We start from the raw sequence: 12,411 nt of genomic DNA on the forward strand, positions 1-12,411 counted from the left end.
ACAGAAACCCTTTAGGTACTAGGTGAGAAGAGGAAGCCTGTTTTCTTTCACAGAGGCAGGTGGGTTGGATAGCTTGAAAAATGTGATGAAGTTATAGAAGGAAGCTGATCAAGGATAAGTATAAAGATCAAGGATAAGTTAAAAGATTGCTAATCAGTGCTGAAGGTCCAGCCAAATTTGCAGAATATGAATTTGTGGTTATTTCTTTCAGGAACTTAGGTGCAGAAAAGGAGAAAGGGCATAGTTGGACTGATTTAAAGTTAGGAGCTGGTGGAGAGTATGTGTCAAAACATAAAGTGAGGATATTAAAGGGCTATCAAGGAAGCTGAAGGCTAAATCATGGGTTCTAGGCAGCACAGGCAAGGAAATAAAGCTAAAAGAGTGGAAAGGGGGGAAAGGGGGCATTAAGAGACTGAGGCTTGGGTTAGTTGAGAACAGACTAGGGAAAAAGAGACAGATCTGAAAGTTTAAGAGGCTTCTCTATAGATTTAGAAGTAAGAAAGTTTCAGGTAAGATCCAGGTGCAGGTGATGAGGAACTTTGAGAAGTGGGATATAGATTAAGGTTGTTAAAGCACCTTGAAGCCAAGGTCATTCACACAGCTACCGAAGTTGCCCATGATGATGTTAGATAACTTGATAACTCGTTCACCTCAAATTTCCTGATCAAATTCTGAAGTTTTTGGATTTGGGTTTTTTTTAATAGTGGGATGTCAACATGTTGATTTGAAAAATAAATTTATGTATGAATATATAAATTCTTATGAGTAACTATTGCTGAATGTTTTTTGTCATTTTAACTGCACCTTTAGGAGATACTCCTATGCAGAACTTTAAACTACATTTTTGGACAATGTCATTATCCATAGTTGCATACATTTTATTTTTTTAATTTTAAAATTATTTATTTTTGTGAAGTGATTTTATTTTTAAAATTAAAAATTTTTTTATTGAAATGTAGTTGACATAGTTGACATACAATATTTTATTAGTTTCAGGTGTACAACATAGTTATTCAACAATTACACTACTAAGTACTCACCATTGTAAGGGTAGTTACCTTCTCTCCGTATACAGTTATTATAATATTTTTTACTATATTCCCTATACTGTATTTTTAAAAATGATTACTAGGCGGTTGGTAGATGGCAACTGAAAAATGTAGTTCCCTTACGAAAGGAAGACTAGCTTCACTGTAACATAACGGCTAACTGTGCCGGTTCTTGGTTCTGCGTCTTTGCTGACTGTCTAACCTTAGTTATCCTCCTCTGAAGTTACTTATCTTTTTGTGCCTCAGTTTCCTCAACTACAACATGGGAATAATAGTACCTACCTCCTAGGGTCACTGTGAGAAATAGGATTTAAATAAAATGGGAAATACTGAGCACTTCATAAATGTTTGCTATTATTAAAGGGGAGACAAGATACCTAAGTAAATGACAATACAAGGTAATCCTTTGGTATTACATATGAAACATATAGAAAGTAACTGAGGGGCACATAAACTATACTGGGGATAATCAAGGGAGTTTTGTGGTGATAGAGGCAAAAACAAGAAAGTCCGAGAGTTGGACAAATGGCACAGAAGTGGTCAGATCTGTTGAATGCCCATGGTATGGGAGGCACCGTGCTAGCTGTTATACAAATATTATTACATTTAATATCACATCCCTGCGGATAATTTATTTATTTTTCACTGAGGAAAGCGCAGGGAGGTTCGATAACTTGGTCTTGGGCACAAAAGCATGGGACGAAATTAGGATCTTTACTTTAAAAAGTAAGTTGAAATAGCACAAGAGGGACTCAGCAGAAGGAACTTCAAGGAAGTGTGAGATAAACTAGCTGATCATTGAGCATAGTGGGGAGCTGGGAGAGTTGACGCATTTGCAGGAAGGGATCAGATTACAGGGTTTTTGCCCGCCGTATGAGAAGTCTGGACTTGAATCCCTGGGAAATGCTTTCCTCCTGCCACATCGCCGACGTCTAAAGCCCGACTGGTTCCACAAGTGCCCTTTGCGCTCCTCGGGACGCGCGGGGCTGGCTGTGTGCTCCAAAGGCTGACCACGGCGCAGTCATCTGCGCTCTTCAGTGACGTGTGACCGGACCGACCCCACCCCTCCAGCGCCCCCTTGCGTCCGAAGCCTTCCTTTCTCCAGCTTCGCCAACTCATCTTGCATGCCGCCTACCTCCCGTCCCCAGCGGAGGCAGCAGCTTCCTTCCGGCTGCGCCACAAGCCCGGTCACGTGAGTATGAGTTCTCGTGAGTTTAGGTCACGTGCTGAGCCTAACCTGCTTGGAGCTCGGCTTCCGGAAATCTGCGTGTGTGGGAGGGTGCGGTCCCCGCGCGCGTCGGCGGAGCCTCACCGCGGGAATGGTGAGGAGGGCGCGCCGCGGTCTGGCGGGGGTGGCTCAGGGCTATGGCCTCTTTGAGGCTCAGCCCCTCTTCTCGTCCTTTTCGCTGCAGAACGGGATAACCCCCGGCCAGGAGAGGACACCGGCGTCGGAGCCCGTGTGGGAGCGGCCCTGGTCGGTGGAGGAGATCCGCAGAAGCAGCCAGAGCTGGTCGCTGGCGGCCGACGCGGGCGTGAGAGTCTGGCCCCAGGGACGGGAGGGGAGGGCAGACCGCCTGGGATGGCACCCGGCCTGCGAGCTGGAGGATGGAGCCTTGATTCCCTCAACATCCAGTGCGCCCCGCTGCTTCTGATCTTAACGCATCCCTTCTCTCCCTCGAAAACTCCACTGTGGCGGTCTCTTGGCACCAGGGCGTGGGGCTGACCGTAGCCGCTGAGCGCCCCCACTCTGCCTGCTGCCCAGACGCGGAGTTCTTTGCCAGGTTTGGGGTTCTTAGCGATGCACCTGAACGGGGCAGATAGGTTTCCGCCGCGCCGGGGGATGACTGTGGCACTGGTGAGGCGGTTCCAAGTTGGGACCTGGACTGAGTCGGGGGTAGAGGCGTCAGTGTGTTGATATCCTTGTATGGTACTCCTCAGGGCAAGAACCCAAGACGCTCAGAACTGTGATTCTTAAGTCCCATATGAATAGCACTTTCTGGATCAGAGTGGCAGTTTATTTTACCCTTTGTGATCCCTGTACAGTGACAACCAAAAAGGACTTGAAAATTCCTCCGGAAATAAAATAGCAAGTGCTTGTTGACTCCTTGCCACTGTTTTGATGAGCTTTCTTGATGTCTTTCAATTGTTTGGTTTTAGTACTGTCAAAACTTAGCATCCCTTTCACATTCCAACACGCGTAAACACACAGAGGTGAAAGGGAATGGGTTCTTGTTTTGACACGTAATAGATGCATAAAATACTGATACTACTGTACATTTATTTTTTAAATAGCTACTACAGTTTCTGCAGGAATTCTCACAGCAGACTATCTCTAGGACCCATGAAATCAAGAAACAAGTGGATGGACTAATTCGGGAAACTAAAGCCACAGATTGTCGCCTACATAATGTCTTCAATGACTTCCTTATGCTGTCTAATACCCAGTTCATTGAAAACGTGAGTTACTTAGTTACATCGAACTTACACGTAATACTTTTTTCCAGGAGCAGGAGTCATTGTGATACTATGTAATCTATTATTAGGGTCCCTCCCAAATTTTGATAGATACAGGGGTTGTTGGTAATTGAATCTTCTTTCTGTAGGGTTAATCTGTTTTTTAAAATCACTAAAGTGAAGAAAAATTTTTTTTGCCAAGCTTTTAAAAAGTTTAATAATGAAATTTCCTCATATTCTAGTCTTTCCCTTAGTTTTGAGAATAGTCAGCAGTTTTGCTGAACTGTGTGGCACTCAAACAACCCTTGTGCACGTTCTGTAAGGAAAGCCATACACCTGCTTTAATCCTTTGGACACCAGCATGTGGCTGCAGTCACTGTGTCCCTATGTTATGATAAATTATATTAAAGGCATATATGTTTACTTGAAATATTCTCATTAATATTTTGTTGTTATGGCCAAATCTGATACAGACTCATCCTTAAACAATTATTGAGCTTTAACCTGTGTGTAATTTTTGTCTGTATATTGAATTTCAACATGCTAGGCCCTGGTAAAACATAAATTAGAGCCTTTTCTTAGAGAAGATTACAGTTTTCTGTTACACTATAATAATAGAAAGGGCTCAAGTGTGGCTGGAGCTCGGTGAGTGAAGAGGCTATTAAGAGATGAGGATGGAGTGGAAACTTAAGTTGATCTGTATTTCTCATAGGGTGACTGACTATCAGCATTACTTAATTTGTACAAGGATGATTTTGTTAAAGTAGGCTATCTACTGAGATTGTTAGGTGTACAGTAATAGGAAAGGTTTTGAAAATGGAAGGTTGTAAAAAGCCCAAGAATCAGGATTAAGATCAAATACTGTCATGTAGGTATCTTATGCATCATTGTGCATTTTTTAGTAGTTTGGGTTGAAATGCTACTGCTAATAGCTTTTTTAGGGGCTATGTGTGAAATAAAGATCTTAATAAAGGTCTTAGAAGTTTAAAATAAAATGAGAATTCTAGTAAACTCTGTAGTTATTTTCTGATTGTACAGAATGTCCATGCTTGGTCCTGAGCATCTTTCTTACTAGAAGAGGAAGTTTACAGGACTCACCTCTACTGATAGATGCAGCCCCAGCAGTTTTTCACCAAGCTGAATTTGGTGTCCTCTTAAATACACTTGTTGCTCTCATTCTGTACCTTTTCTTGCTGAATTAGGTGCCCAGCTCTTCTCTGTAGTCAGTATTGCAGCTCTAGATTGGGCAAGGAATAGAATTGGGAGGCTTCTTTTGTACCTGATGTGCCTGTATCCCATTGGTACTGGATTGATACCTGATTGATCTTTGACAATGGGGGTGAGTGGGGATTACAAACTTCTCTTTCTGAATCACAGCCTTTAGGCCTTTTTTTTTCTTCAACAGTTCTTTTTTGGCCAAGTTTTCTTAGATTCTGAGTTTTCCATGATTTAGTTTTTGTGGGTTTTTTTTTGTTTTTCTTAATCTTTTTTTTCCTTTTTTTTCTTTTTTTCTTTCTCTTTCTCTTTTTTCTTTTTTGTAATGGTTCTTTATTTCTGTTCACTTCTTGGATTCCGTTTTTCATCCATCTCTCCAGCCCCTTATGCCTCTTCTCCTTCCACCTGCAGCCAGAATTCCACTCTAGATGGGCCTGTTGTCATTGGCAAATTTATCTGCTTCCAAGGCCTCATTATGCCATTACATGTTCTTTTCATTCATTTGTGGCAGAGCATGATGATAACAGTACAGCTAATGCTTAATAAAATTCTGAAAAAATCTACATACTGGAAATACATATGGCAGTGATTTGGCTTTTTATGTGTTTTCCTCAAACCCTGTCACTGGTACTCATTCATGTATTACTTCTGGCTTGAATGATGGTGCCGTTTGTTTCATGGCGGTTTATTGGAAAGAAATTCAAAGTCAGGTTTCTGGATTTTTGTAATTAACCTGGAGTAGCTACCAGGTTGCAAACTGCATTACAGAATTGTGAAACTGAAGAGCAATCAGGACTTTCTAGGGCAACAGAAATTAGTACCTTTAGTAAAGGCTCAAGAGAGGACTCTGAAGGGGGAGAAAGGCTAGTTAACAGTGGCTAGTGCATAAATATGTCATCAGAAAGGAGTACAATTCTTAAAGCTTCATTAATCTGTTAATTTAGCAATTTTGACCTGAAACATTGTGACCTGGTTAATGTCTTCATTAGTAGCACATCCCATAATTATAAGTCTACATTTTTTTATGTGATTTGATGCATCAAACTCCCCTGCTAAATCAAGCCCCATATTTTTGTTAAATGTTGTTTTCCTTGGGCTCGGCACAAGCCTCAGTGAGTATTTGGATGAAGTAATGAGAAAACAGATGAAAAGAGCCAGGGCTGTATATAATCTGTTTAGAAGTCCCTGGCTTCTAGTCCTTTTTTCTCCAGTTCCCTACCTTCCCCTCTTATCCAGTCTCCCTAAATGAGGAAAAATATCCTTTGAGGGGAAATACCAAAGATTGTTCACAATTCTGGGAATAACTACCTGATTTTAAAATTACCAAAAAACACGTGAAGTTCAGCCTGTTAAGGGCAAAGGAATTTAGGGTTGATTATCTGCTGGGTACTGAGTACTTGAGATACATTGTCCAAGTCACCCTTGAAAGATCCCAGGGGATTCATGTATTCGTTGGTTTCTTTGATGTCCTGTTTGACTTTTCCAGCTGTAGGCTGCTGATGTGATATAAGGCAGTTTTTAAAGGTGGGCAGGAAAAAAAGTAGGGTGTTGGTGCTGTTTACACTTCAGTGTGAAGTTCAACCTTTTAGGTGAAATGGTCTTGCTATTTAAAGTCTAAGGTGACCTTGGTAGCTGCTATGTCTAGAAGTCTCAATTTTAAGATAAATACTTTTTTGTTCTTGTCTTTAAAAATCACACTCCAAATTTTTCATCTTTATACAACCATTAGGAAAAAAACCTGGAAAAAGAAGCAGCATCGGAAATTTCAGATGCTAGCAGGAGGGCTAACATCTTTTTGGTGTGTAGTCTGAGTGCCTTGCAGACATTGGGCTTTCAGTTTTTCCTTTCTTATTAAAAAAGTAATGAACACTCTTTGTAGGAAGGATTGACATAGATAAAAAGTATGAAAGTGTAAAACAGACAAAACTACAGAAAGTCAGTTGTAATTACAGCACCCCAACCATTGAATGTTTTGGCCTATGTCTTTCTTTCTAGTCTTTCTTTTTTTTGACGTTAACCTTATCTTTCCCCACCCCATACATCTCTCTCTCTCTCTCTCTCTCTCTCTCTCTCTCTCTCTCTCTCTATATATATATATATATATATATATATATATATTTGTAGGTCTCATTGTAATATTAGCTTATAAGTATTTTAACACATCTTTAAGACTTGTGAACTTATTCTTAATTCCATTGTATGACTATCATAATTTAACAATCCTTTAATATTTATGAAAAAATGGGTAATAGCCACAAATGCTAATAATACACATCACCCTGCATTAACAGATTTTAATAATTTGCCATATTTGCATCAAAGGAACCAACTCCCTATTTTTATTTTTGCCTCAACTCTACACATTTTGGGTGAGGGTTCCTTTGTATCTCTGCCTTTTTATTCTTCCTGCCTAGAGTGGATACATCTGTATGGCTGTGTAGGAGTGTGTGTTGTGTAGGCTGAGGTAGGGGTTGCGTTTTGTGTTTTTCCCTTCTCACTGACTGTGTGTATGGGTGTATATGTGTTTATGTGTGTTCTTTTTTTTTTTTTAATTGGGACCACTTTTATTCTAGAGTGTGAGCCCTCTGATTGATTTAGGGTGTGTCTCCAGGATGTGAGATCTCTGATCTGTTTGGGAGTCGGAGTCTGTGTCCAGGGTGTGAAGTTAGGAGCTGTCTGAATTGTATGACCACTCTGACTTATTATGGACATTTCTGAGCCAAGATCTCTAAGCTACTAAGTGTTCTATGTCCCAAGGCACAATGTTTCTGAATTCTTCTTTTTTTGGGAGAAACTTGTTTATTTCTTTTCCTTCTTTTTTAATTAATTTGTTTTCATTAAGGTATTATTGATATACACTCTTATGAAGGTTTCACATGAAAAAACAATGTGGTTACTACATTTACCCATATTATCAAGTCCCCACCCATACCCGAGTGCAGTCACTGTCCATCAGTGTAGTAAGAAGCCACAGATTCACTATTTGCCTTCTCTGTGCTACAGTTTTCCCCATGATCCCCCACACCATGTGTACTAATCATAATACCCCTCAATCCCCTTCTCCCTCTGTCCCCACCCGTACTCCCACACCCCTACCCTTTGGTAACCACTAGTTCCTTCTTGGAGCCTCTGAGTCTGCTGCTATTTTGTTCCTTCAGTTTTGCTTCGTTGTTATACTCCACAAATGAGGGAAATCATTTGGCACTTGTCTTTCTCCACCTGGCTTATTTCACTGAGCATTATGTCCTCCAGCTCCATCCATGTAGTTGCAAATGGTAGGATTTGTTTCTTTCTTATGGCTGAATAGTACTCCATTGTGTATATGTACCACATCTTTATCCTCTCATCTACTGATGGACACTTAGGTTGCTTCCATACCTTGGCTATTGTAAAAAGTGCTGCGATAAACATAGGGGTGCATATGTCTTTTTGAATCTGAGAAGTTGTATTCTTTGGGTAAATTCCAAGGAGTGGGATTCCAGGGTCAAATGGTATTTCTATTTTTAGTTTTTTGAGGAACCTCCATATTGCTTTCCACAATGGTTGAACTAGCCTCCATTCTCACCGGCAGTGTAGGAGGGTTCCCCTTTCTCCACATCCTCGCCAGCATTTGTTTTTCTTAGTCTTTTTGATGCTGGCCATCCTTACTGGTGTGAGGTGATATCTCATTGTGGTTTTAATTTGCATTTCCCTGATGATTAGTGATGTGGAGCATCTTTTCATGTGTCTGTTGGCCATCTGAATTTCTTCTTTGGAGAACTGTATCTTCATATCCTCTGCCCATTTTTTAATCAGGTTATTTGCTTTTTGGGTATTGAGGCGGGTGAGTTCTTTATATATTTTGGGTGTTAACCCTTTGTTGGATATGTCATTTACAAATATATTCTCCCATACTGTAGGATGCCTTTTTGTTCTGTTGATGGTATCCTTTGCCATACGGAAACGTTTTAGTTTGATGTAGTCCCATGAGTTCATTTTTGCTTTTGTTTCCCTTGCTCGAGGAGAAGCTTTCAGGAAGAAGTTGCTCATGCTTATATTCAGGAGATTTTTGCCTATGTTGTCTTATAGGAGTTTTATGGTTTCATGACTTACATTCAGGTCTTTGATCCATTTCGAGTTTACTTTTGTGTATGGGGTTAAACAATACAGTTTCATTCTCTTGCAAGTAGCTGTCCAGTTTTGCCAACACCAGCTGTTGAAGAGGCTGTCATTTCCCTATTGTGTGTCCATGGCTCCTTTATCATCTATTAATTGACCATATCTGTTTGGGTTTGTATCAGGGCTCTCTAGTCTGTTCCACTGGTCTGTGGTTCTGTTCTTGTGCCGGTACCAAATAGTCTTGATTACTGTGGCTTATTAGTAGAGCTTGAAGTTTGGGAGCATAATCCCCCCAGCTTTATTCTTCCTTCTCAGAATTGCTTTGGCTATTTGGGGTCTTTTGTAGTTCGATATGAATTTTAGAACGATTTTCACTGGTTTGTTGAAGAATGCTGTTGGTATTTTGGTAGGGATTGCATTGAATCTGTAGATTGCTTTAGGCAGGATGGCTATTTGACAATATTAATTCTTCCTATCCATGGGCATGGGATGTGTTTCCATTTATTGGTATCTTCTTTAATTTCTCGCATGAGTGTCTTGTGGTTTTCAGAGTATAGGTCTTTCACTTCCTTGGTTAGGTTTATTCCTAGGTATTTTACTCTTTTTGGTGCAACTGTGAATGGAATTGTTTTCCTGATTTCTTTCTCTGCTAGTTCATTGTTAATGTATAGGAATGCCACAGATTTCTGTGTATTAATTTTGTATCCTGCAACTTTCCTGAATTCAGATATTAGATCTAGTAGTTTTGGAGTGGATTCTTTAGGGTTCTTTCTGTGCAATATCATGTCATCTGGAAACAGGGACAGTTTAACTTCTTCCTTGATAATCTGGATGCCTTTTATTTCTTTGTGTTGTCTGATTGTCATGGCTAGGACCTCCAGTACTATGTTGAATAAAAGTGGGGAGAGTGGGCATCTCTGTCTTGTTTCCAATGTTAGGTGAAAAGCTTTCAGCTTCTTGCTGTTTAGTATGATGTTGGTTGTGAGTTTGTCATATATGGCCTTTATTATGTTGAGGTACTTTCCCTTTACATACATTTTGTTGAGAGTTTTTATCATGAATGGATGTTGAATTTTGTTGAACGCTTTTTCATCATCTATGGAGCGAATCGTGTGGTTTTTGTCCTTTTTCTTGATGTGGTGCATGATGTTGATGGATTTTTGAATGTTGTACCATCTTTGCATCCCTGGAATATATCCCAGTTGATCATGATGGATGATCTTTTTGATGTATTTTTGAATTTGGTTTGCTAATATTTTGATGAGTATTTTTGCATCTATGTTCATCAGGGATATTGGTCTGTAATTTTCTTATTTGGTGGTGTCTTTGCCTGGTTTTGGTGTTAGAGTGATGCTGGCCTCATAGAATGAGTTTGGAAGTATTCCCTCTTCTACTCTTGGAAAACTTTAAGGAGGATGGGTATTAGGTATTCACTAAATGTCTGACAAAATTCAGCGGTGAAGCCATCTGGTCCAGGAGTGTTTTTTTTTTTTTTTTTGAAGTAATTCTTTGAAGTTTATTAAGTAAACGGGATTCTGTACAAAAAGTAGAGTTAATTGAGAAAGACAAGTACCAAATGATTTCACTCATATGTGGAATATAAGAACAAAGGAAAAACTGAAGGAACAACAGTAGCAGAATCACAGAATACAAGAAAGGACTAACAGTTACCAAAGGGAAAGGGACTGGGGAGGGTGGGTGGGGAGGGAGAATGGGGGGGAGAAGAAAGGGGACCTTACGATTACCATGTATAATGGTGGGGGCACAGGGAGGGCTGTGCAACACAGAGAAGACAAGTAGTGATTTTACAGCATCTTACTGTGCTGATGGTCAGTGACTAATGGGGTATGTGGGGGGGGACTTGGTGAAGTGGGGAGTCTAGTAAACATAATGTTCCTCATGTAATTGTAGATTAATGATACAAAAAAAATTCAGTGGAAAAAAAAATAGAGTTAATTGACTACAACACTCATTTCTCCCTATCACTGTTACAGCTCTAGAACTGGCTGATTGCATTATCAATTATAAGCAGTTTAAATCTAAATATACCTTTGTAAAGCAAGGGTTAGACAACTATAAATATACGACTTCTCTGAGACTATTGTCTTGGTTCTGGCCTTGCCATTTTGCCTAATTGTAAAGATAATCTTAGGAATAAGATTACTCTCACATTCAGCAATGGAGCAACCCCAAGTTTAGAGAAAAAGGGAGCAACATTACTAAGTAAGCTAAATGTACCTAGGTGCACTTCAAAGTCCCTAAGTCTTTACTAGACCATACTGTTTAGACTAATGACAATGATCAGTACAATTTTCCTTTAACCCTTGGTCCAACAAAAAAAACAAAGTGGACAGGAGATTAAGTAAATAATTACTTTCTTCCTGTGACTTGGAAAATATGGTGTTTGGCCTTGAAAATCAGGCATTTTGAATACTGTATGAGAAGTCTGTATGTTCCTCCAAAGTCACTAGTCAGATAATATATAACTATTGGTCTTTTTTTTTTTTACTATTTGATTCTATGCACTAATATTTAATAACAAGTAACATTTTTCAAGTACTTACAATGTGTCAGGCTACATGTACAGCAGTTACATTATTTCATTTCATCCAACAACTCTGTAGTAGGTATTATCATTTCCACTTTTCTGATGAGGGAAACAGACTCAGAGAAGTTAATGGGCCCTCTTCTCTCACTACCCATGATTCTGCCCAAGATCACATAGCTAATAAGAGGTAGGACCAAAATTGGAAGTTGGATCTGTTATTAAAAACTTTGGTGTTCAACCAGATAATGGGTATTAATATTTGGGGCAATATTTACCTAGATAACTGGAAAATGCAAAAAATTACCAACAGTGCCATAATGAATAACCAAGAAACAGACCTGAAATACAATTCTTATCTGACAAATGCTTTCTTTTTCTATTCAAATCGGTAATGTATTGATATGTCATTAACACAACTGAGGGATATTATTAGCGAGGGGAGAGGCTACTTTTATTTTTCAGATTTTGGAATAAACAACTTTATCAACTCTCCAGTCCCAATCCAAAATAGTAAAGTTAGTGAGACGATAGCCATCACAGACCTATGCAGCCTATGTAAGAAGCCTGAGTTCTTGCAGATGCAGTTAGTGTCCCAAGCATTTGCAGACGAAGAAAACTTTTCTCTGCTGCGAAAAGTTGTGCCAAAATCGAGTAAGACGGCCAAGGTGTTTATGGGCAGGTCTCCCAGTTTCAAGTCCGTCGAAGTTAGGCCTCATTTCATCCCCGGCACATCCATGAGTCTACATAGACTTTTGCAGAACATCTCTAGAGTCCTGTAGACTTTATCTCGCTGCTTTTAGGAAATCGGTGGGCCTTCAAAGTTAAGCTCGCCTTAGCTAGTAAAAATCTAGATCCAGTGCTTTAATTTCAGAAAATGCTCTTGCTTTAATTTTATTTGAGCGTCCTCAGTGATGGTCTGTGAAGCAAACTAAAGCCTATTTGTCTCCACTTGTAGGGTTCAGAGAGCAGAGCAGGGCCCATGCGCAGCGTCCGGACGGCGCTTGCCCTCAGCCCCCAGGGACGCAGTGTGCAGGGCGTGCCGGGCAC

The 12,411-nt window shown here is 40.0% G+C and overlaps 1 protein-coding gene across 17 annotated transcripts in view; it reads left to right on the forward strand.

Annotated features, from left to right (window-relative positions):
• The first annotated feature begins 2,245 nt into the window (after positions 1-2,245).
• Positions 2,246-12,411, forward strand: part of WASHC2A (WASH complex subunit 2A) — a 63,106-nt gene continuing 52,940 nt past the window's right edge. For all 17 annotated transcript variants that reach the window (XM_057505785.1, XM_057505770.1, XM_057505768.1 and 14 more), the window contains exons 1-3: positions 2,246-2,371; positions 2,462-2,581; positions 3,342-3,506. In XM_057505785.1, the coding sequence (XP_057361768.1) occupies positions 2,369-2,371; positions 2,462-2,581; positions 3,342-3,506 (288 nt within the window). In that variant the 5' untranslated portion in view covers positions 2,246-2,368. The remainder of the gene's footprint in view (positions 2,372-2,461; positions 2,582-3,341; positions 3,507-12,411) is intronic.

The sequence above is a fragment of the Manis pentadactyla genome, chromosome 8 (genome assembly GCF_030020395.1).
Source record: "Manis pentadactyla isolate mManPen7 chromosome 8, mManPen7.hap1, whole genome shotgun sequence".
Classification (NCBI taxonomy): Eukaryota; Metazoa; Chordata; class Mammalia; order Pholidota; family Manidae; genus Manis; species Manis pentadactyla.